Source organism: Pongo abelii, chromosome 7 (genome assembly GCF_028885655.2).
Source record: "Pongo abelii isolate AG06213 chromosome 7, NHGRI_mPonAbe1-v2.0_pri, whole genome shotgun sequence".
Lineage (NCBI taxonomy): Eukaryota > Metazoa > Chordata > Mammalia > Primates > Hominidae > Pongo > Pongo abelii.
Window position 1 is genome coordinate 41,414,684 of NC_071992.2, and position 25,892 is coordinate 41,440,575.

At 35.7% G+C, this 25,892-nt stretch overlaps 1 protein-coding gene across 3 annotated transcripts in view; it reads left to right on the top strand.

Moving 5' to 3' along the window:
• Positions 1-19,532, top strand: part of LOC100432897 (disintegrin and metalloproteinase domain-containing protein 5) — a 133,501-nt gene extending 113,969 nt beyond the window's left edge. For all 3 annotated transcript variants that reach the window (XM_002819025.5, XM_054561493.2, XM_054561494.2), the window contains 3 exons: positions 2,811-2,973; positions 4,281-4,331; positions 19,362-19,532. In XM_002819025.5, the coding sequence (XP_002819071.3) occupies positions 2,811-2,973; positions 4,281-4,331; positions 19,362-19,374 (227 nt within the window). In that variant the 3' untranslated portion in view covers positions 19,375-19,532. The remainder of the gene's footprint in view (positions 1-2,810; positions 2,974-4,280; positions 4,332-19,361) is intronic.
• Positions 19,533-25,892: the final 6,360 nt, after the last annotated feature.

Here is a 25,892-nt window from a genome sequence, read left to right on the forward strand (position 1 = left end):
TTCCAGCAGCGACTTTATTTTACATTCCCACTAGCAGTGTACAAGTTATTTTCTGTTCCAATTTCTCCACATCCTTGTCAATACTTGTTATTTTCTGTTTTTTTTTTTTTCTGATTGTAGCCATCCTGATGGGTATGAAGTGGTATCTTTTTGTCTCTTTCATCCCTGTATAGGTATAATAGGGTCTTATAGATCAGAAATTTATCATTTTTAAAAAGGGCATGGTTTTGTTAAAAACTGGTTATTGGGAGATATTTTCTTTCATTGTATTTCAACATTACTTGTTACATGTAGAAAATCTACTCTTATTTGTGCACAAGTTTTATCAATGGATTATCACTATATTGAGAAGTCTATTTGTTTATTTTTGGGGATGAACATTTTTGAAATGATGTAAACTGCAATTAATAGTAATTTTGCCACATCTTTTCAACAATAATTCTGTGAATGGAGAGAGGGAGAGATAGAGAGAGAGACAGAAAGAGAGAGAGGGAGGGAGGGAGCACATGCATTCTGGTCTCTCCTCCTCTTTTTATGAAGACAACAATCCCATCAGATTAGGACCCCACACTTATTACCTCATTTAACCATAATTATTTCTCAAAGTCCTCATCTCCAAATATCATCACATTGGGGGTAGAGGCTTGAACATATGTATTTAGGGGGACACAATTCAGTCCATAAAATTCCACTCTGTGTTCCCCAAATTCATGTTCTTCTTACATGCAAAAAAAAAATTCATCCCATCCCAAGAGTCCCAAAAGCCTTAAGCCATTCCAGCATCAATTTTAAGTAGAAAGTCTCATCTGAATAGCATCTAAATCAGGAATGGGTAACATTTGAGATATGATTTATCTTGAGACAAAATTTCTCCCCAACTGTGAACGTGTAAAACCAGACAAGTTATGTGTTTCCAAAATATATTTTATTTATTTATTTAATTATTTATTTTGAGACGGAGTCTCGCTCTGTCACCCAGGCTGGAGTGCAGTGGCACGATCTCTGCTCACTGCAAGCTCCGCCTCCCGGGTTCACACCATTCTTCTGCCTCAGCCTCCCGAGTAGCTGAGACTACAGGCGCCCACCACCGCCCCCAGCTAATTTTTTGTATTTTTAGTAGAGACGGGGTTTCACTGTATTAGCCAGGATGGTCTTGATCTCCTGACCTCCTGATCTGCCCGCCTCGGCCTCCCAAAGTGCTGGGATTACAGGTATGAGCCACCGTGCCCAGCCCTGTTTCAAAAGTATAGTGATGAAATAAGCATAGGACAGACATTCCCATTCCAAAAGGGAGAAATTAGAAGGAAGGAAGAGGTAATGGGTTTCAAGAAATTCCAAAACCAAGCAGTGCAAGTTCCATTGTGTCTTAGGCTTGAGAGTTGGCCATACACTACACACCAGACACCTCAATTGCTTTATCTTTAATCTCCCATATGAACTGAGATGTAAATTAAATCCTATCCAAATCCTATTTGGCTTAATGTTCTTCCTTCCAGGCTCACTGAGGTGGTGCATTACTTCCACTATCCTAGGTGGCAGCCCCACTCCGTTGGCTTGGGAGCCTCCCCTGTTCATACTATCTTTACAATGTCCCACCCATAAGGCATTGGGCTAGGGCAACTTGGTCCACTGAAATTAAAAAGGAGGCCCCACCCTGTATAACCAAAGAGAATGCAGCCTTGATCCTTTGGTCTGTGGCACCCTGATAATCTTTGAGTCAATGGCGCAATTATTGTTTGCTTTTCTTGAAAGATAAAGCATGCTCATAGCAAAATAGCCCTTTTGTCCCATTCTTTTTCCTTCATTTCCAACTGGCAATGTCTCTGCCAGTATAATTCCATCTATGCTGGTATTGTCTTATGTTTCTGGTTTCTGCTGAGATGGCTGATTAAATCCATTATTCACATCCATAATCTCTTTATCAAATGATTTTCTAGCCACACCCTTGGTATACTCTCCAGAACATGTTTTCTGATTTTGGGAAATATGGATAGGCTGAGAATTTCTGGTTAACAATTATTTCAATTACTTCTTTCATCCATCTCTCCTCTCTTTCATTTTACCATAAGCAGTCAGGAGGACTCAGGCCATATCTTGAATATTTTGCCTAGGGGTCACCTCAGCCATTATCCAATGTCAGCTTGGAAACTCTATCTTTCACAAAACTTTAGAACACAAGTTAGCCAAGTCTTTGCCACTTTTTAACAGGAATGACCTTTCCTTCATTGTCCAATAGCATGTTGCCTTACTTCTGTCTAAGACCTCACTAGAAGCACCTTTAATATTCATATTTCTCCCAACATTCTGTTCATGATTATGTACGTATTCTCTAAGAAGAGGTAGGCGTTCTCTTTTCTCTCAGTGCCCTCACCAGAATCACCTTTAATATCTATATTTCTATCAACAGTCCTTTATTGCAATCTAGGCTTTTTTTTAGTTTACACCTTAAAATGATTCCAACCTCTACCCATTACCCAGTCCCAAAGCCACTGCTATATTTTTAGGTATTTGTTAGAGCAGCACCTCATATCTTGGTACCAAAATCTGTATTAATCAGGGTTCTCCAGAGAAACTGATCGAATAAGATATTAGTTCATCATATGGTGGAAGGTTGAGAACTCAAAAATCATCAATAAAACACTAGTAACATCCCATTTGGTATATTAGTTTAGTGTTTTTGTTTTTATTATATTCACTTTATATATATGAAAGAAATGTTTGATGTTTGGAAATGATGTTGGTAATGATATCTTCTCCTTTTCATTGGGATAATAAAATATCTGACTTAAAATTGCTGTTTTTCATTCCAGAGAAAAGTTACATGGAGGAGGGAAGACAGGCCACTTTCCAAAAACAACGGTTTCAATTCATTTTCTACATTTCTCTACCTGTGCTTCTTATTACTACTGCCATTTTAATAAAACGGAAAAAATTGAGAGAGCTATGCTATAGAGGGGAAACTGAAAGTGAGAGGTGTGTATATACATATATATGTAAAAAAATATATATACATATATTTACTCTTATTACATTAAGAAAGACAAGAAAAATGTATTTATGTTTCATCAGGAATAATCTCCAACTGTAGGTAAGCCAATATAAAGAGAGGCTCAGGGAGACATTTAAAAAATGGTTTGATGCCCTTTGTTATTTGTTTTGATATTTTTTCTCATCTTACAAATTACTAAAACCACAGAGTTTACCACTAGTATCATGGTAAGAGCAGATATGGCTGCCAGGAGAATTTTGGAGGTTTATTTAGCCCCTTAGTTCACCGACCCTGTCCATACAGTCATATCACCTATGAGCTCTATTAGAATTATATGACACTGCATTTCAAGGGAACTTCCAAAAACTAAATTTATTAGATACAGATTCTCAGGCCAGTGATAAACATCTTTATTAGAACACCTCTCTCAATTAGAGATAATATCTATAAACCTATTTTGACAATATTTATTTTTCTAAATATAGATATTGCTGATTTGTAAAATCATTTCTTAATTAGAAACTACATGTGTAGTTAATAATGTCAGGTTAAAGAGACAGGAGGCACCACCATGTAGGAAGACAATTACACTTAGCTTCAGGAAACCTCGTTTTAAGTTATTAATCTTGCATGTAATACTGTGATACCGTGAGTAAGTGATTTAATCTTTATTTCCTTAAGATTATTCTCTATAACTCTACAGAATGGGAGATAATAATAGCTTTTCAATATATCTAAACTTTTGAGTACATCCATTTAATGAGTGAAATCATCATGTTATCTGTAATCAGTTGCACAAATTTTTAAATATCATATTGAGCCCCTTATTCATAATTTACAATATTTCATCACAGATATGTTTACATCTAGTTTTACCCTCTGAGAACTGATGCAAAGATAAAACGTGTTTATACTTTCTGAGAGAGAGAAAGAAATATATTGAGCTGTAAAGAAAAAGTATTTAAAATTTTTGAGTGCTACTTTATGGTTTGGCTTATTGGAACTGAGGAATTAGGGATATCATAAAATAAGGGGAGCTGCCTATATAAATGTGGGTTTACAACATAAATTCTTAATTAAATGTAGAGTGAGAATGAGAAGACTCAATTACCAGACTGAGGTAACTGATGGCATTTGTTCTAATATTGAAACTACCTGTTTAAGTTGTTAAAAGGAGACCTTTCATTTATTTGAATCGCTATTTCTTTGAAGAACAGTTTTCATTCAGTTATTTAACTATTCAAGAATTACAATTTTTGTCACTTTAAAACAAAGTTTATCAATTTTATAGCTCTGTGTCAGAAGAAAGCAGCAGTAACAGCAAGTCATCCCTCAGTGAAAGGTGAGTATAGAACTGTGTGTTGAATCATTTTGCATTGTAAGTTTTGATCATTGCTTAGGAGCACTTAAAAATGGTTAGTTTGAAACCAAGCATTTTTTATGTATTTGTTTAATTCTCTCTATAGGTCATTTTATAATAATAAATAATAAAACTTGGTTTTGTGATATCTCAGCCTCTCCTTCTTGACCTATAAAAGGAGAGATTTTTGTGCAATCACACTGGCAACTACCATCTATGAGCATGTAAATCGTGAGTTTTTTTTTTTTTTTAGCATCGGGTAGGAGCATTTGTGTTTTAGTGATATGTTACTGGCATATAAAAAGATAACTGATGCTGTAATCAGCGGTACCATCCTTTTTGGCATCAGGGACCGGTTTAGTGGAAGAAAATTTTTCCACAGGGCAGGGTAGAGGGGGATAGTTTCAGCTCACATCATCAATCATTAGTTAGATTCCCATAAGGAGTGTGCAACCTAGACCTCTCACACGTGCAGTTCACAATAGAGTTCATGCTGCTATGAAAATCTAATGCCACTGCTGACCTGACAGGAGGTGGAGCTGAGGCAGTAATGCTTGCTGGCCTGTGCTCACCTCGTGCTTTGTGTGGTCTGATTCCTTTTTTTTAAATATATATATATATATTTTATTATACTTTAAGTTCTAGGGTACATGTGCACAACATGCAGGTTTGTTACATATGTATACATGTGCCATGTTGGTGTGCTGCACCCAGTAACTCGTCATTTACATTAGGTATGTCTCCTAATGCTATCCCTCCCCACTCCCCCCACCCCAAAACAGGCCCCGGTGTGTGATGTTCCCCTTCCTGTGTCCAAGTTTTCTCATGGTTCAATTCCCACCTATGAGTGAGAACATGTGGTGTTTAATTTTTTGTCCTTGCGATAGTTTGCTGAGAATGATGGTTTCTAGCTTCATCCATTTCCCTACAAAGGACATGAACTCATCCTTTTTTATGGCTGCATAGTATTCCATGGTGTATATGTGCCACATTTTCTTAATCCAGTCTATCATTGATGGACATTTGGCTTGGTTCCAAGTCTTTGCTATTGTGAATAGTGCTGCAATAAACATACGTGTGCATGTGTCTTTATAGCAGCATGACTTACAATCCTTTGGGTATATACCCAGTAATGGGATGGCTGGGTCAAATGGTATTTCTAGTTCTAGATCCTTGAGGAATCGCTACACTGTCTTCCACAATGGATGAACTAGTTTACAGTCCCACCAACAGTGTAAAAGTGTTTCTATTTCTCTACATCCTCTCCACCACCTGTTGTCTCCCGACCTTTTAATGATCACCATTCTAACTGGTGTAAGATGGTATCTCATTGTGGTTTTGATTTGCATTTCTCTGATGGCCAGTGATGATGAGCATTTTTTCATGTGCCTTTTGGCTGTATAAATGTCTTCTTTTGAGAAGTGTCTGTTCATATCCTTCACCCACTTGTTTATGGGGTTGTTTGTTTTTTTCTTGTAAATTTGTTTGAGTTCTTTGTAGATTCTGGATATTAGCCCTTTGTCAGATGAGTAGATGGCAAAAATTTTCTCCCTTTCTATAGGTTGCCTGGTGGCCTGGTTCCTAAGAGGCCATGGCTGTGGGGTTGGGGACCCCTGCTCTAAATGATGTCATAGATGCTTATAGTTCTGCTATTATTTCAGAAAAAAAAAATTACTGAGAGTAAGTTTGAGCCTTGAAATTATCATTCATTTCTCTGTCTCAATTCATCTGAGATAGTAAATTTAGGGATCAGATTATGGAAGAATCAAACACAACATTTTATAAAATTAGATATTCTTCTTTTACTACCAGTATATACAGATTTTCCCTACCAAATGTTGGATAGACTATAAAATGAGAGAGTATTTCAAGTAGCACCCAATATTATTTCTCAGGTTCTCTCTTCATCCTTGGAGTACAAAGTTAAACACTGACTGTGATGATTCATTTAGCAAATATTGAGATAAATATCTGCAGTGAGGGAATTCCTACTTTTAAGAGAAGCACTGTTAAGTATGGGCCATCACTATCCTAATTCTATTGTCAATGCTGGCTGTTTTAGGTTCTACAAAAATTAAGCATACTTCTGCTTTCTAGGCAAGATTATCTTTTATCCTTACTTTGATCCTTTTGTGATGCATATTATAGAAGATAAAATAATCAAAAGTGTTTTTATTATAATTCCTACCAAAAAGATAGAAAAAAGAGCTATTTACACTCAAAAATTATGGATGGAAGGAAATACTAAAGAGCAGAAATAATGTAAAGGAAAATAAACAGAAAAAAACATAAGCAAAGACAAAAGCTGATTCTTTGAAAAGATTAATATAATTGATAAACGTTAGCTAGTAGTCCAAAATAAAATGAGAAATGATACAAATTACTATTATGTAATAAAATGGTATCATGTTTAATTTTCTGGACATTAGAAGTTGATAAGTTTAAATATTTAGTTAAAATACAACACATTTTTTAAAAAAACACTTCTTTCCATCTTCTCAAAATGGAATAGAGAGGAAAAAAAAGAAAATATAAAGAAGTCTATATTTATTCAAGATCTGGAAGCTGTAATTTAGAACTTTCTCACAAAGTGGATGCTTGAGCATGATCTTTTCACGGCATGCATCAGAACACAAAGCCAAGCCAAATTCAGTGAACATTTCCTTAATTCCATCAGCTTATATTTTATTATATAAACAAGTAACAACATCAAACTCAATGTCAATGAAGGTGGGGTGCGTAATATACTCCATCCACTATAATGGGAGATACTACCAAGTCACATGGCAAAGAACATGTATAAATAATCATATCTTAAGATAAAAGTGAAGAATTGAGGACAATAATTCAAACTATTACATCCAGATGTTTCAGGAAGAAATACAGAAATACAGCAGTCCCCCCTTATCTGTGTGTGTGGGAGACATTCCAAGACCCGTAATGGATGTCTAAAATCACAAATAGTATCAAATTCTACATTTACTTGTTTTTTCCTATACATATGTACCTATGATTAAGTTTAATTTGTAAATTAGACACATCAAGAGATTAAGAATAAATAATAATATAATTGAACAATTATTACAGTATAATGTAATAAAAGTTATGTGAATATGATCTCTCTGTCTCAAAATACTGGAGTTTTTTTTTTTGAAGTGTGGTTGACTGAAGATAATTTAAACCATAAAAAACAAAACTGCAGATAAGAGGGGACTACTGTAATATCACTCTTATGTATACTTATGCAGAGAATACAAAAAAAGGAGCATTTCTCATCATGTTTTATGAGGTCAGCCTAGCCTTATGGCCCCCAAATTTAAGGGAACTATCAGAAAGGAAAATTATAGATCTATTTCTAATTACAGATGTAGAAATTCTAAATAAAACATTTCTAAATAAATCCACTTAGTATTATAGAGGATAATATATTATGGCCATGCAGATAACCTAGGTATCTAGGAATGAAAAACTAGTTTAAAATATGTTTCGCCATATTAAGGAAAAAGGAGAAAAAAGTATATGATAATTTCTATAGATAAAGAAAAATACCCTTTAAAGAAAAAAAAAACACTTTTATGATAAAAATTCCTAGTTAACTAATGAAAAAAATCTTTTAAAAACTGATAAGGAACATCTTCAAAAAAGCATACAACTATTTTAGTTAATAGCGAAATGGTGAATGTTTCCTTCCTGAGGTCAGGAGGATGTCCACTATTGTTTTCAACATTGACATTTTCAACATCATATGGGAAATCCTAGCCGGTAAAATAAGGTAAGAAACAAGTAAGCAAGTGTAGTAAGATCAGAAATGAAGAAAGAATACTGTTATTGTTTGCAGATGATATGGCTTCAAATTTTAATGCACAAAAATTTGAAGAAATAACAAAACAAAATTAATAAACAAAATATAAGGTTTTTCGATACAAGGCTACATATAAAAATCAATTTTATTTTTGTGTAAGCAACAGTTATAAAATGAAGTTTAAAAAATTCAACTATATATAGTATAGGGAAATATGTAGATATGATACATAGGGATATATATCCAGTGAAAAAGTGCAATACAGTTACACGTGTAATGTGAAATACTGCTGAGAATTTTAATATCTAAACCAGTTGAGGAACATACTGTTCAATATTTTTAAGATATAATTCTTCCCTAATTGATATGTAGATTTAATGCAATCCCAAAATAAATATCTTGACATTTTTTGGTGGAAAATTAAAATTAGATTGTAAAATTTATATAAAGATAAATGGAGTCATATAGTCAACATAATCTTGAAAACACAGGAAAAAGAAAACTTATACTACCTGATATTGACAACTTTTGTTAAGTAATCAAAACAATATAGGAGCATCATAGGATAGACAAATAAACCAATAAAAAAGAATGAAGTGTTCAGAAACAGTTCCATAATATACTCACATCTTATTTATACTTCTGGTGCCACTATTATTTAGTGGATAAAAAAGTGATCTTTTCAATATATAGTGGGTTTTAAATTGCATTTCCTTGATGACCTATGGATTAGTGATGTTGAGTAACTTTCCATATACCTGTTCTTCATTTTTATGTTTTCCTCGGAGAACTGTCTGTCTAGGTTATTTGCCCATTTTTTGATCAATTTGTTTTTCTGCAATTGAATTGTAAAAGTATTTTATACATTTTGGATATTAATCTTTTGCCAGAGATGTGGTTTGCAAATATTTTTCCTAGTCTATAGGTTCTCCTTTCATTATATTGCTTCTTTAGCTGTACAGAAGCTTGCTAGATTAACATAGTTCCATTTATTCGTTTTTGTTCTGTGGCCTGAGCTTTGGTGTGATGTCTAAAAATTAATTGCTAAGGCCAGTATCAAAGAGCTTTCCTTCTGTGTTCTCTGTTAAGAGTTTTATTATTTCAGGTCAAAAATTTAGGCTTTTTTTTCCTTTTTGATTTCATTGTTGTGTATGGTGTAAGAAAGAATCTGATTTTATTCTTTTGTATATGAAAATCTAGTTTTTCCAGAACCACTTATTGAAGAGACTACTGTTTCCCCATTCTGTCCTCTAGGTGCCCTTGTTGAAAATTAGTTGACTGTATATGTTTGGATTTATTTCTGGGCTCCCTGTTTTGTTCCATTGGTCAATGTTTCTGTTTTTATGTCAGTGCCATTAATGTTTTGATTACTATAACTTTGTAATATAACTTAAAATCTGGAAGTGCAAAGTCTCCAACTTTGTTTTTCTTTCTCAGTATTGGTTTAACTATTTGGAATTTTTTGTGGTTCCATATGAATTTTAGGTTTGTTTTTCTATTTCTGTGAGGAATGCCACTGGAATTTCTAGAGAGATTTTGTTAAATCTATATATTGATTTGAATATCATGAACATTTCAATATTATTTTGATCCATGAACCTGGCATATCTTTACATTTATTTGTGTCTTCTTCATCTCCTTTAATCAATGTTTCATAGTGTTCAGTGTATAAATGTTCCACCTCCTTGATTAATTTGAATTCTAAGTATATTATGTTTTTGATGTTATCAGAAATGGAACCATTTTATTAATTTCTTTTTCAGCTAGGTGGTTCTTTGTATATAAAAATGCTTGTGATTTTTTATATTGATTTTGTATCCTACAACTATACTGAGTTCATTTGTTGGTTTTTTCTAAGCTTTGGGGTTTTCTACATATAGGATTATGTCAATTGCAGATAGAGATAATTTACTTTCTCCTTTCTGATTTGGATGCCTTTTATTTATTTTCCTTGTCTGATTGTATGTACTAGTACTTCCAGTACTATGTTGAATAGAAATGATGAGAATGGGCATTTTTGCCTTATACCAGATCTTAGTGCAAATGCTTTATGATGTTAGCTATGGGTTTTTAACAAATGTCCTTTATTATGTTGAGAAAATTGTCTTATATATCTAAACAGTTGAAAATATTAGAAAAGGATGCTGAAGTTTGTCAAAAGCTTCTTTGATGAGTCTGTCCCACAGACTCTGGCTAAGCAACCAATGAAAGAAATACACAGACACAGGTATTTTGCCTGAGAACGCAGCTAGGGAACTGCACAGCTTAGCACCGCTGACGAGAGTACAGCCCCAATAAGCTGGAGATGCTCGTATTTATTTAGTGCAGATTTAATGACAAAGGCTTGGAGCAAACACAATTTGTGGGTAATTAACATTGTTGACCCCCCTGAGTATAGAGCAGTCCTGCGTGTGAATGATCAAAAGTTGGTTTCTGGAGACATAAATAAACAAATTTATCTAGATAAGTTCCTTTACATTCCCTTGTTATCTACCCTTTGCCCTCAGCCTCTGGATAAGAGAATTTGGCTGCCTTCAGCCATAATTCTCTTCCAAAGCTTTTGCAAAACTACCCAGCCTTCCAAGAAGGTTTGCGTCTTTCCTATAATTTTTCCCACCACCGTGACTGATCCTCCTACACTTCTTTGTGTGTAAATTTTCATGATCATGAGGTTTTTATTTTTTTATTCGGTTAATGTGATATGGCATATTGATTTGCATGTGTTAAAGCAGACTTGCATGCCAGGAATAAATCCAACCTGGTTATGATGTGTAAACTTTTGATGTGTTGTTGAGTTCAGTTTGCTACTGTATTATTGATGATTTTTGCATCAGTGTTCATCAGAGATACTGGCCTGTAGTTTCATTTATTTATTTTTTTGGGCAGTGTCTCTGACTTAGGCATCAAGGTGATGCTGGTCTTGTAAAATGTTTTAGAAAGTGTTCCGTTCAGCTCTAATTTTTGGAAAAATTTAAGAAATACTGATAATAATTCTTCCCTGAATTTTTGGTAGAATTCAGCTGTGAAGCCATCTGGTCCTGGGATTTTTATTGCTGAAATGTTTTTGATTCTTCAAGCTATCTATTTCCTCCTGATTCAATCTTCAGATGATGTTTTTCTAGGAATCTATTTCCTCAAAGTTATCAATTTTGTTGACATATAATTCCTCATAATCACCCTTTTTAAACCTTTTTTATTTCTGAGGCATCTGGTAGTGATGTCTCCACTTTTATTTCTGATTTATTTATTTGAGTCTTATCTCTCTCTCTCTCTTTTTAAAAATTACTCTAGGAGTTTGCCAATTTTATTTTTTAAATAATCAATTCTTGGTTTTATTGATATTTTTTTCTTGTTGTTTCTTGGTCATCTATTTGTTTTATTTCAGTTCTAATCTTTATTATTTCCTTTCATCCAATAACTTTGGATTTCATTTGTTCTTTTTACAGCTCCTTGAGGCACAATGTTTGGCTATTTACTTGGGATCTTTCATCTTTTCTAATGTAGGCATTTATTGCTACAAACTTCTCTCTTAGAACTACTTTTGCTGCATCCTGTGCTATGTGAACTCCAGGAAGCTCCCTAGGCTGGTGTCAGTGGCTGTAAGGACTACAGGATTCTCCAGTAGCAAAGAGTGTGGTGTCTGTGTTGATAACGGGAACTGTTGGGGTCTACTGCTTACCTTTTTCCCTGCAGAAAAACTTCCCTTCAGGTTTTCATCTGATTCTGACTGTGGGGATCGGGTAGCACAGGGAAAGTGTTTTCTTCTCTTCTCTGTGCAGCCATGCTGAATTTCTATGCTTCACAAAATTTCTGCCACTCCCTTGCTGTACATCTGAGCTCTCCTTAGTCTTTTAGGTCAAAATGTAGCTTATTTGTTGTTTTGGTCTTTTTTTGTGGGAGGAGATGAGCATTAGGCACCTCTAGTTTACCATCTAGCTGATATTCCTCAGAATATGTAATGGTGGTGGGTAAATCACTTTTAATGCTACTATAATATCAAAAGACAAAAGCATTAAAATAATTATGAGTAAGAATATGTTAATGGACACATAATGTAAATTGTAATATAAAGTGTGACATCAGTAACAAAGTATTGGGAGGACAAAAGTGTAGTGTTTAAATGTGATTAGTATCAGTTCAAATCAAACTGTTATAAGATTTTTAAATATAAGCTGCATAGTAATAAAAATACAGAAGTTACACAAAAGTGAAAGAGAAAGGAATTATACAATAAAAAAGTAAATGAAACATGAAGGAATACAGCAAGAGAATAAAAGAGGGACGAAATAACCATAAGATTAAACAGAAAAAGATAATTAACAAAAGGCATTAGCAAGGCATGATGGCTGAATAGAATCCTTCAGCAATTGTACCCACTACCAAGAACATCAAGTCAAACAATTATCAGTTTAAGAAAGCATCTTCATAGGAGCCCAAAACCAGATAAGCAATCACATCACATGGTGTTAGCATAATAACCTGGAAGGATGCACTGAAGAAGGTCAAAAGGACAGAGTCCCATTGCCTGCATCACCCCTCCCCAGTGCCAGGCAGTATACCACAGAAGAGAGGCTGTGTTCTTGGGGGAGGGAAAGCAAAGTTGGTGTGGAACTTTGCACTGAAACTCAGTGCTACACTGTCACAGCGGAACACAGCACTAGGCAGAATTCCACCAGTGCTGACAGCGAGCATTTAGATCAGTCGTGGGCCAAGGGGAATCCACTGCTTCAGCACGAGGAACCCGAGTCTCAGCCTACTTCACTGCAGGCTGATGAACATGGCCTGGGGCCCCAAATAACCTTGAGTGGCAGCTAGGCCATAGTGACCACAGTCCTTGGGTAATCCCTGGTGCTGTGCTGGTCTCAGATGCTGTAGGCTTGATGTACAGCCCAGCGCAACACTAGCTGTGGCAGCCATGGGAGTGCCTACATCACCCCTTTCCCAATTCCATACCATGTAGTATGGAGAGAGACTTTTTCTGCTTGGGAGAAGGAGAGGAAAGAGTACATTAGACTTTATTTTGCAACCAGGTACCAGCCCAGGCACAGGAAAATAAAGCATACAGCAGAATCCCAAAGTCCTAATTTCAGGTCATTGCTCCTAAATGGTGTTTCTAGGTCTTCTAACCTTTGGTTAGAAGAGATCTGGCTGCCCTTGTGGGATGGACCTTTGTCCAACCTGTGTGATGAACCACCAGTTAACTAAAGTAGCCTTGAAGAAACATCAGTGGCAGTCAGGCAATGGTAGCTTCGGGCCTCAGATGAGCCCCAGGTGAGCCCCAGTACTATGCTGATCTGGGAGGCTGTAGGTTTCAGGTGTGACACAGCAGGGTACCAGCTGTGATGGCTACAGGAGTGCTCGTGTCTCCCCTTTCCCAATTCCAGGCAGCCCACTACACAGACAGATTCCTTCTTCCTGGGGAAAAGAGAGAGAAGAGAGCAAGGGACTTTGCCTGTGAACAGAGAAATTTCTCCCTATTTTCCTCCAAGTCCATCAGAGTTGTGTATTTAGGAGTCTGCAAGAGATACAGCATATCTGGGCTTAGAGATCCCTCTACCACTGAAACGCCTGTAGAGGCAACAGACTTAAGTAACTTAATACTCAATCTTCTTTGAATTCTTGGAAAGTCCTTTGAAGAAGGGCAAGTAAAAACAAAGCCAGACTCTGAAGACTAGAATAAATACCCAGAGACATCAATAGACTGCAATGCAATAGTAGTAGGGGCCTTTTAACACCACACTTTCAGCAACGGTCAGATCACCAGACAGAAAATCATCAATGAAATATTGGAATTAAACAACACTAGATCAAATGGCCCTAACTGACATTTACAGAATATTTTATGTAACTGGTGCAGAATATATATTAATTTCATCGGCACATAGAACATCCTCCAGGACAGATCATATGTAAAGCCACAAAACAAGTCTTAACACATTCCAAGATGGAATAATATCAAGTATCGTTTTGAAAAACAATGGAATGAAACTAGAAATCAATGAAAAGAGGAACTTTGGAAACTATACAAATACATGAAAATTAAACAATGTGCTCCTGAAAGACCAGTGTGTCAACAGAGAAATTAAGAAAGAAATATTTTTAAAAATTGAAGGAAATAAAAATGGAAACAGAACATACCAAAGTCTATGGAATGCAGCAAAACCAGTACTAAAAGGAAAGTTTATACCTATACATACTGACATCAAAAAAGTAGAAAGACTTCAGTTATGCAACCTCATGGTGCAATGCAAGAAAAAAAGCAAGGACAAATCAAACCACACATTAGTAGAAGAAAATAAATAATAAAAACTAGAGAAGAAATAAATGAAATTGAGAATTAGAAAGGTCCATGAAGCAAGAAGTTTGTTTTTGAAAAGATAAACACATCTTTTGCTACATTGACTAAGAAAAAGAAAAAAATGGATTGAATACTTAAATGTAAGATATGATTTATATGAACCCAAATTAGAGAAAAATCATTACAATTGACACTTCAGTAATTTAAAGACAGCATTCAAGTAGAGATATTATGAGCAAAAGTGTGTCAATAATTTGGAAAACCTAGAAGAAATGGACAAATTATTAGACACATTCAGCCTATCAAGATTGAACCATGAATAATAGAAAATCTGAACAGATCAATAATGAATAATGACATAGTAGCTGCAATAAAAAGTTTTCCATCCAAGAAAAGTTCAGGACTAGATAGCTTTAATATTGTATTCTACCAAATATTTAATGAAGAACTAGTACCAATTTTACTGAAACTATTCCAAAACATTGAGAAGGAGGGAATATTCCCAATATCATTCTACAAGGCCAACATTTCCTTCAAAAACTTTACAAAGGCACAGCAATAACAACAAAAAACTACAGGCCAACATCCTGATGAACATGCAAAAATCCTCAAGAAAATACTAGCAAACTGAATTCAACAACACATTGAAAAGCTTATTTATCATGATCAAGTAGGATTCATCATAGGGATGCAAAGATGGTTCAGCAATGCACATCAATAAATGTGATACATCACATAAATAGAATCAAGGAAAGAATCCATGTGATCATTTCAATAGAGGCTGAAAAAGCATTTGGTAAAATTCAACATAACTTCATAATAAAAACTCTTAAAGAGTTTAGAGGAACATATCTCAAAACAATAAAGTCCATGTATATCAAACTCATAGACAGCAATGTTCTCAATGGAGAAAAATTGAAAGCCTTTCCTTTATGATGTAGAACAACACAAGAATGCCCTATTTCACTTCTTTTATTTATCATACTACTGGAAGTCCTAGTCAGAGTGATTAGACAAGAGAAAGAAATCAAGGGTGTGCAAATTGGAAAGGCAGAAATTAAATTCTTATGTGCAGATGATATGATCTCATATTCAGAAAAATCTAAAGACTCCACCAAGGGGAAAAAAACTGTTAGAGGTGATAAATGTATTTGGTGATATTAGGGGATACAAAATCAAACAAAAATTAGTAGCATTTCTATATGCCAACAGTGAACAACCTACAAATCAAGAAAGCAATCCTGTTTACAACAGCTATAAAAATACCTAGGAATAAATTTAATCATAGAAGTGAAATATTGCTACAATGAAAATTGTAAACACCTAACTAGCTGGGTGCGGTGGCTCACGCCTGTAATCCCAGCACTTTGGGAGGCCAAGGCAGGTGGATTGCCTGAGCTCAGGAGTTTGAAACCACCCTGGGCAACATGGCAAAACTTCGTCTCTACTAAAATACCAAAAAAAAAAAAAAAAAAAATTAGCCAGGCATGGTGAGGCAAGCCTGTAATCCCAGCTACTTGGGAGGTCAAGGCAGGAGAATAACTTGAGCATGGGAGGCAGAGGTTGCAGTGGGCCGAGATCATGCCACCAACCTCCAGCTTGGGTGACAGAGTGAGACTCTATAAATAAAAATAAAAATAAAAATAAAACGCTTATAAAAGAAATTAAAGAGGACACAAAAAAGTGGAAATATATCCCAAGCTCATGGATTGGAAGAATTAATACTCTTTAAATGTCCATATAACCCAAAGCAATCTACAGATTCAATGCAATCCCTATCAAAATACCAATGACATTCTTCACAGAAATAAAACAATAATCCAAAAATTCGTATGGAACCACAAAAGATAGTCTCTTTAACAAATAGTGTTGGGAATACTTTATATGCTCATGCTAAAGAATGAAATTGGGCCATTATCTTATATACAAAGGCCAACACAAAATGGATTGAAGACTTAAATGTAAGATATGAATTATAAAACTCTTAGAAGAAAGCATAGAGAAAAATCTTCATGACATTGGTCTTGGCAATGATTTCATGGATATGACATGAAAAGCACAGACAACAAATAAAAAAAAAGACATATGGGGCAACATTAAACTCAAAAGCTTCTTCATAGCAAAGGAAATGCTGAAAATCCAATGGAATGGGAGAAAATATTTGCAAACCATTTATCAGTTAAGGGGTTAATTCCCAAAATATATTAAGAACTCTTTCAACTCAATAGCAAAAAACTAATAACCTGATTAAAAGTTAGCTTAAGACTTGAATAGACATTTTGCCAAAGAAAATATGTAAGACTCTTACAACTCTATAGCAAAATACCTAATAATTTAAAAAATGGGCTAAAGACTTCAATAGACATTTCTCCAAAGAGGACATACAAGTGGCCACTAGGCATATGAAAAGATGCTCAATTTCATTAACTATCAAATGTATGCTAATCAAAACTACAATGAGCTTCACCTCACACCTGTTAGGATGGATCTTAAAAACAACAACAACAGAGAAATGTTGAGGAGGATGTGGAGAAATTACAATCTTTGTGTATGCTGTTGGTGGGAATGCAAAATGTTGAAACCATTATGGAAAATGACATGGAAGGTTATCAAAAATTAAAAATACAGTTACCATATAATCCAGCAATTCTACTTCTTGAAATTTATGGAAAAGAATTGAAATCAGGAAACCGAAGAGATATTAGCATTCTAATGTTCACTGAAGCACTATTCACAACTGCCAAGTGTGGCTACAACCTAAATGTCCGTTGATAAATAAGTGGATAAAAATAAATGTGGCATCTCTCTCCTCCTTTCTCTCTCTCTCTCTCTCGCTCTGTCTCTCTCTCTCTCTCTCTCTCTCTGTGTGTGTGTGTGTGTGTGTGTGTGTGTATGTCTATGTATCTAATGGAATATTATTCAGCCTTAAAAAGAAGATCGGGTAATATGTAAAACATGGATGAACGTTGAGGACAAACACTGAATAATTCCACTTATGTAAGGTATCTAAAAAGTCAAACTCACAAAATTAGAGCAGAATGGTGGTTTCCAGGGACCAGGGGGTGGAGCAAATGGGTAGTTGCCTGTCAATGGGCATAAAGTCTCAAATATGCATGATGAAAATGTTCTAGAGATCTGGTGAAAAACATTGTCCCTAAAATTAACAAAACCGTATTGTACACTTAAAAATGTGGTAAGATGGTCGATCTCATGCTGTGTTCTTACCATATATAGTACAACTTAAAAAAAAAATAAACTTTTGCCATTTGTAAGATACCCTTAAGAAGGGAAAAAGGAACCGCAGGGATGTGATTACACTGGCGAGAAAACAGTTTTGGCGGCGGGCAGAGTTGGGGAGGGTGGAGGGGGTGTTGTGATGGGAGGGGTGATTTACAGAGTGAGTAGCAGAGGTGGAAGGTGGGCTGTATAGATAAAGACTTCGAGGAAGGTTGTTTCCCAAGGCAAGGGAACACAGAGAGTAAGGGAGTCTTGTCTTGAAAGCAGGAAACAAAGGACTAGGAAACTTAAACAAGTTAACCCTTTGAAGAAGAATGTCTTACTGTATTTAACATTTTGAAAGTCTATTATTGTGAATATTTATGCTACTTCCAGTTTTTAGTTATTACAAATACACTGTAATAAGCATTCTGGTATGTATATATATCTGTGAGCAATTGTCCAGTTATTGCCTGAGATAAATCCCTAGAAGATATCAAGAATAAATATAGTGTAATATGAAGACTTTTGTATGTTTTAAAATATCTATTACTAAATTATCAGTCCGTTTGTATCAAGTTGTAACTTTCATTATTTATTTATTTATTAGCTAGTTTGGATATGTGAGTGGTATACTTTCTGAGCCCTAGCATATCTTAAATTCTACTTCTTTTATTTTACTACCTTATTGAATTTTCTTTGTAATTTTCCACTATGTCACTTCATAATGAGCTATTTTTGTAAAGAATATACAAATAGAAGTAGAAAATATGAAATATGAACATCTGGAATTAGAGGCATTTTGAGACTCCCTTTAGTATGAACGAAGCTTAGCACACTTTGCCTTTAAAAAATCTCTCCCTTCACTAATCTTTCTGTTATGTAAATTGAGATTTTAGACCTAGCCTACTGTTAATAAATTTCTGCTTTTAAATATTATTTATTTTGGTTCTAAAATATTTTGTCTTTTTCAGTTTTATAAAGTTTACAGCAAACATTTTGAATTCATTTATATTTAACTGGTTTTATTTTTTAAAGTTCTAAAGAATGATTTTAACTTTTAATGGTGTTAAGATCCTTTTCTAGCCAGAGAACTTGGAATGCATGAATCTTGACTTTACCATCACTTTCTTCTCTTATTCAATAAATAATGTGTGTATGTGAGTGTGTGAATCATTCTTATTATTATTATAGTGGTAACACATAATAAACATTGATTAAAATATATATGTGAGTAAAAGAATGAAATGGTAATCATCATTAGTCCCAGCACCAGGGGTGATCATTCTTTAAAAATTTCATTATATAGATATACACACCAATGTGCATGCATGCATGTGTGTGTATATGTACATGTTGGTGTTATCTAATAAAAAGATACTTAGAATTACCACCTTTTAATTTTAAAATAAAATCGTTGAATATATTTAGAATGGAGTTTTCAAGGCACTTTATTTATTGACCTAAATAGTTACCAAACATGGATAAAAAAACATTGTACTTTAACCAGTCACTTCTATTTTAAAACTAAGAGTATCTTCAGTCATGGTAACAGGTAATATTTTTCCAGAATTTTTATTTTCTTAATTTTTTGCTTTTAATCACCCATAGTTTTAAAATTACTTGAGTTAGAAATGTGTTAGCTACAAGAAAGAAAAATGAGCAACATTGACGTTTGTTTTGTTTTCTCCTACAGCACCAGTCTCTAACAACCTTGAATGCTAATGCTTGGAGAGAGGAGAGTAACAAATACATTATCAGAAACTGGCCCAAACCAAGGAGGAACAAAACACAATTTCTCTCTCATTGCTCTTGTCACTGCTGAGGGTTTTAAACCATGAAATAAATCATCGCCTGAATCTCACAACTTACGTCCATTGAATTCTCTGTATTTGCAGTCCAAATTCTACCCTATCAAATTTGGATCCATAAAATGCTCTGAATCAGATGAAAGGAGCCTAAGACCCTCATCTCATAAAGCCAAAAGGGACTGCCAGTCAGCCTCACAGCAGAGAGTATCTGTTTTCCCTTCTGCTTCTTAGGTTGACCAGAATCTCCCTCAAGTCTGACCTATCCCTTTTCCTTCAGAGTTCCTAGTGTCTAGCTATTCTGTGACTGGTCAGTGACATTTATGCAGATGATATCTGAGTCCAATCCCTGTCTTCTTACTCCTGCTCATTTATGAAAGCTGTAAAGCCACTTTAGTGTGTTAAAATACCTGTTTGCCAAAAGTAGATTTACCATGAAGCTAAGGAAGCAAAAACTTAAGAGCAACTTAGTTGCACAGATTCTCTTCAAAGTCATGAACCTAACTTTGTATTCTTAGAGTTTATCAAATTTTATATGGTTCAGGCCCCATTGAGCCTGAATCATCTCGCTGTTCACAAGTTCCCTTGGCAGTAGTGTGCTAGAGCCATTTCATACTATCTCACCAGAGCTCACCAGTTAAAATTTCAGAATATTTGCAAGTCAGTTGTTAAACAGCCATTATTAAAAACATTACTTAAATCTAAATAAATTAAAAATCAATACTTGAAAGACACCATTTATTTATTATTTTGTTGTATTTTTATCTTTGCTTTTTAGGTTATAATTATTGCATCTTTATGGTGGAATTAGTATATTATGATAATGTATGACTTGCATGTATTACCAACTCTTCTAGAAATATCAAATGGTAGCTTGAAATTAGCCTTTGCTGAGACTGATAAACCTATCAATGTGGACTTCCTCTCCCTCACATCACAGAAATAGCTGTATAATAATTGCTAGCAAACCACTGTTCTTGGGGGTAGTTCACCTTTTTTCTGTTGTTGTTTTCAATAGCTTGTTGAAGCTACTTTTCTATCATGGCTCAAATCTATCTCCAACTCTTCCTGAATATGTGAATACCCAATTGGTATCAAAAAATTGGGTATAGAAAGAATATAACTAAACACAATAAAGGCCATGTGTTAAAAATTAAACCCCACAGCTAACATCATACTGAACAAGGAAAAGCTGCAAGCTTTTCTTGTAAGATCTGGAACAAGGCAAGCTTCTCAAAGCAAGCTTCTCACTTCTACCACTTTTATTTAACATACTATTGGAAGTACTAGCCAGAGCAATTAGGCAAGAGAAATAAAATAAAAGGCATATAAATAGGAAAGGAAGAAGTCAAAGTATCCCTGTTTGCCGATGACATAATCACATATATAGAAAATCCTGAAGACTTCACCAAAAAAATTGTTAGAAAAAATAAATCAGGATAGTAAAGTTGCAGAATGCAAAATTAACATACAAAAATCAGTAGCATTTCTATATACCAATAGTAAACTAGATGAAAAAGAAATTAAGAAGCAAGTTAATTTACAATAGCTATAAAATTTTAAATATCTAGGAATAAACCAAGAAGGTGAAAGAGCTCTACAATGCAAAATATAAAAGATTGTAAAAGAAGTTGAAGAGGACACAAGTAAAAAATTCCATGTTTATGGATCAGAAGAATTAATATTGTCAAAATGTCCATATTTATCCAAAGCAATCTTCAGATTCAATGAAATCTCTATCAAAATAACAGTGAAATTCTTCCCAGAAATAGAAAAAACAATCTTAAAATCCATATGGAAATGGAAAAGACTCTAGTAGCCAAAGCAATCTTGAGCAAAAAGAACGATGCTGGAGGCATCACAGTACCCACTTCAAAATATGCTACAAAAGTATAGTAATGAAAACAGCATGGCACTGGCATAAAAACAGTCACATAGAACAATGGAATCAAATAGAGAAATAAATCCATGTATTTAGGGCCAGTTAATTTTCATCAAAGGTAGTAAAACACACATTGGGAGAAGAACTGTCTTTGTCTCCTCAGTAAGTGGTGCTGGCAAAACTGGCTATCCACATGCAGAACAGTAAAACCAGGCCACTATCTCTCACCATATACCCAAACTTAACTCAAAATAAATTAAAGACTTAAATTTAAGACCCCAAACTATGAAACTACTAGAAGACTATAGGGGAAGTACTTTATAAAATTGGACTAGGCAAGGATTTTTTTCAATAAGACCTCAGAAGAACAGGCAATAAAAGCAAAAATAGACAAATGGGATTACATCAAACTAAAATGCTTCTGCACAACAAAGGAAATCAATAGTGTGAAAAGACAATCTATAGGTTAAGAAAAAGTATTTGCAAAATATACTTCTGACGAGGGATTAATACCCAGAATATATAAGGAACTCAAACAACTCAGTAGCAAAACAAACCAAATAATCCAATTTAAAAATGGGCAAATGACCTGAATAGACATTTCTCAAAAGAAGAAGTAATGTCCAAGAGACATACAGGCATATGAAAAGGTGCTCAACATAATTGATTGTCAGAAAAATGCAAATAGAAACTACCATGAGATATCATCTCACCCCAGTTAAAATAGCTTATATAAAAAAGATAAGGAATAACACATGCTGGTGAGAAAGTGGAGGAAAAGGAACCCTTGTATACTATTAGTGGGAACATAAACTAGTACAACCAGTATGGATAACAGTTTGGAGGTTCCTCAAAATCTAAAACTTGGGGTACCATATGATCTAGCAGTCCCACTGCTGGGCATATACCCAGAAGAAACAAAATAAGGCCAGGTGCAGTGGCTCATGCCTCTAATCCCAGAACTTTGGGAGGCTGAGACAGTTGGATCACCTGAGGTCAGGAGTTCGAGACCAGCCTGGCCAACATGGTGAAACCCAGTCTCTACTAAAAATACAAATATTAGCCTGGCATGGTAGCAGGCACCTGTAATCCCAGCTACTTGGGAAGCTGGGGCAGAAGAATCGCTTGAACCCAGGAGGCAGAGGTTGCACTGAGCTGAGATTGCACTATTGCACTTCAGCCTGGGCAACAAGGGTGAAACTCTGTCTCAAAAAAAAAGAAAAGAAAAGAAAAAGAAAAAGAAAAAGATCAGTATATTGAAGAGATATATGCACCCCCATGTTTGTTGCAGCACTGTTCACAATAGCCAAAAATTGGAAACAACCTAAGCATCCATCAACAAAAGAATGGATACAGAAAATGTGGTACACTGCTGATCATTATGTTAAGGGAAATAAGCCAGGCACAGAAAGATAGACATCAAATATTGTCACTTGTTAGTGGTATCTAAAAATCAAAACAATTGAACTCATGGAGATAGAGAGTAGAAGGATGGTTACCAGAGGCTCAGAATGGTAGTGGCAATGAGGGTGAGGGTTCTGGAGGGGAGATATTCTTGTCCATTCATAGAATTTTACTCATTCATAGGAAGAATGAATAAGACCTACTATTTGCTAGCGCAACAAGTTGACTATAATAATATACTTGTACATTTTAAAATAACTAAAAATACAATTGGATTCTTTGTAACACAAAGGAAAAATTGAGGGGATACCATTCTGCATGATGTGATTATTACTCATTGCATACCTGTATCAAAATATCTCATGTACCTCATAAATATCTACACCTACTATGTATCCAAAAAAATTTAAAAATAAAATGGCCAAGATATACATGAAAAAATGGTCAACATCACTAATCATCAGTAAAATTCAAAATAATAATAAGATACTTTTTCACCTCAGTTAGAATGGCCCTTATCAAAACACCAGGGGTTTGGTCTTGGTTCTGCTGCTCACTGCACAGAAAGCCAATGAGTATTGCCAGGGAAGATGGCTTTAATTGGGTGCTGCAGCCAAGTACAAATTCATCTCCCTGATCAAATTAGAGATTTATATAGCAGGGAAGAAATATATGACTATATATGGGAAAACAGGGACTCAGGAGGGGTAAAGAAGCAATCATGGGCCGGGTGTGGTGGCTCACGCTTGTAATCCCAGCACTTTGGGAGGCAGAGGTGGGTGAATCACCTGAAGGTCAGGAGTTGAAGACCGGCCTGGCCATCATGGAGAAACCCTGTCTCTACTAAAAATACAAAAATTAGCCAGGCTTGGTGGTGGATGCCTGTAGTCCCAGCTACTCAACAGATTGGAGCAGGAGAATCACTTGAACTCAGGAAGGGGAGGTTGCAGTGAGCTGAGATCGCACCACTGCACTCCAGCATAGAGATTCTGTCTGAAAAACAAAACAAAACAAAGCAAACAAACAAAAAACAAATAAATTAAAGAAGCAATCGTGATGAATGAGAGAATGAATTATTGTCTGGATGTGATGATCTGGTGAGTTTCAGTTTTTTGATACCTTCTGAGAGGCCTGGGAATCCTTTCCTGAGGAAGGAACTCAGATAAAATGAATGTAAGTGTCAAGCTTTAACACCAGAAGGGTCAATTTCTATGTTTATCAAAAACAAACAAATGAAAACAAAACTGTCCATGGGACTCTTGGATTGGCTTCATGGCTATGATAAAAAAAAATAAAAAAAAAAAAAATGAATGCCGATGAGAATGTAGAGAAAGGGGAACTCTTTTGCACTGTTAATGGGAATGTAAATTAGTACAGCCATTATGGAAAACAGTAAGGGGATGTCTCAGAAAACTAAAAATAGAACGACCATGTGAGCCTGCAATCCCATTACTGGGTGTATATCCAAAGGAAATGAAACCATATGTTGAAGAGATATATACCATCGCTTGTTTATTGTAGCATTATTAACAATAGCCAAGATATGAAATCAACATAAAAGCCTATCTACTGATTAATGGATTTAAAAATGTGATATATATACAAAACAAAATATTCTTCAGCCATATAAAACAATGAAATTCTGTCATTTGCAGTGACGTGGATGAAGCTGGAGGGCATTGTTAAGTGAAATAAGCCAGGCAGTGAGACACAAATGATCTCAACTCACATGGGATCAACAAAGTTGATTTCATAGAAGTTAAGTAGAGTAGTGATTACTAGAGTTTTGAGGTGAGGGTACTGTATTAGTCCATTTTCATGTTGCTGTTAAAGACATACCCAAGACTGGGAAGAAAAAGAGTTTTAATTGGACTTACAGTTCCACATGGCTGGGGAGGCCTCAGAATCATGGCAGGAGGAAAAAGGCACTTCTTACATGGCAGCAGTGAGAGAAAATGAGGAAGAAACAAAAGTGGAAACCCCTGATAAACCCATCAGATCTCGGGAGACTTATTCACTATCACGAGAATAGCATGGGAAAGACAAGCCTCCACGATTCAATTACCTTTCCCTGGGTCCCTCCCGCAACATGTGGGAATTCTGGGAGATACAATTCAAGTTGAGATCTGAGTGGGGACACAGCCAAACCATATCATTCCACCCCTGGTCCCTCCCAAATCTCATGTCCTCACATTTCAAAACAAATCATGCCTTCCCAACAATCCCCCAAAGTCTTAACTCATTTCAGCATTTACTCAGAAGTCCACAGTCCAAAGTCTCATTTGAGACAAGGCAAGTCACTTCTGCCTATGAGCCTGTAAAATCAAAAGCAAGCTAGTTACTTCCTAGATACAATGGGGGTACACGCATTGGGTAAATACAGCCATTCCAAATGGGAGAAATTGGCCAAAACAAAGGGGTTACAGGGCCCATGTAAGTTTGAAATCCAGCAGCGCAGTCACATTTTAAAGCTCCAAAATGATCTTTGACCGCAGGTCTCACATCCAGGTCACACTGTTGCAAGAGGTGGGCTCCCGTGGTCTTGGGCAGCTCCACCCTTGTGGCTTTACACGGTATAGCCTCCTTCCTGGCTACTTTCATGGGCTGGCATTGAGTGCCTGTGGCTTTTCCAGGTGCACAGTACAAGCTGTTGGTGGATCTACCATTCTGGGGTCTGGAGGACGGTGGACCTCTTCTAGGCTCCACTAGGCAGTGCCCCTAGGGATTCTGTGTACGGGTTCTGACCCCACATTTCCCTTCCACACTGTCCTAGCAGATGTTCCCTAACCCTGCAGCAAACTTTTTCCTGGGAATCCAGTGTTTCCATACATCTTCTGAAATCTAAGTGGAGGTTCCCAAACCTCAATTATTGCCGTCTGTGCACCTGCATGCTCAGCACCACATGGAAGCTGCCAAGACTTGGTGCTTCCACCCTCTGAAGCCACAGCCTGAGCTCTATGTTGGCCCCTTTCAGCCATGGCTAGAGCAGCTGGGGCACAGGGCACCATGTCCCTAGGCTGCACACAGCACAGTGACCCTGGGCACAGCCCATGAAACCACTTTTTCTTCCTAGGGCTCCAGGCCTGTGATGGGAGGGGCTCCCATGAAGGTCTCTGGCATGGCCTGGAGACAT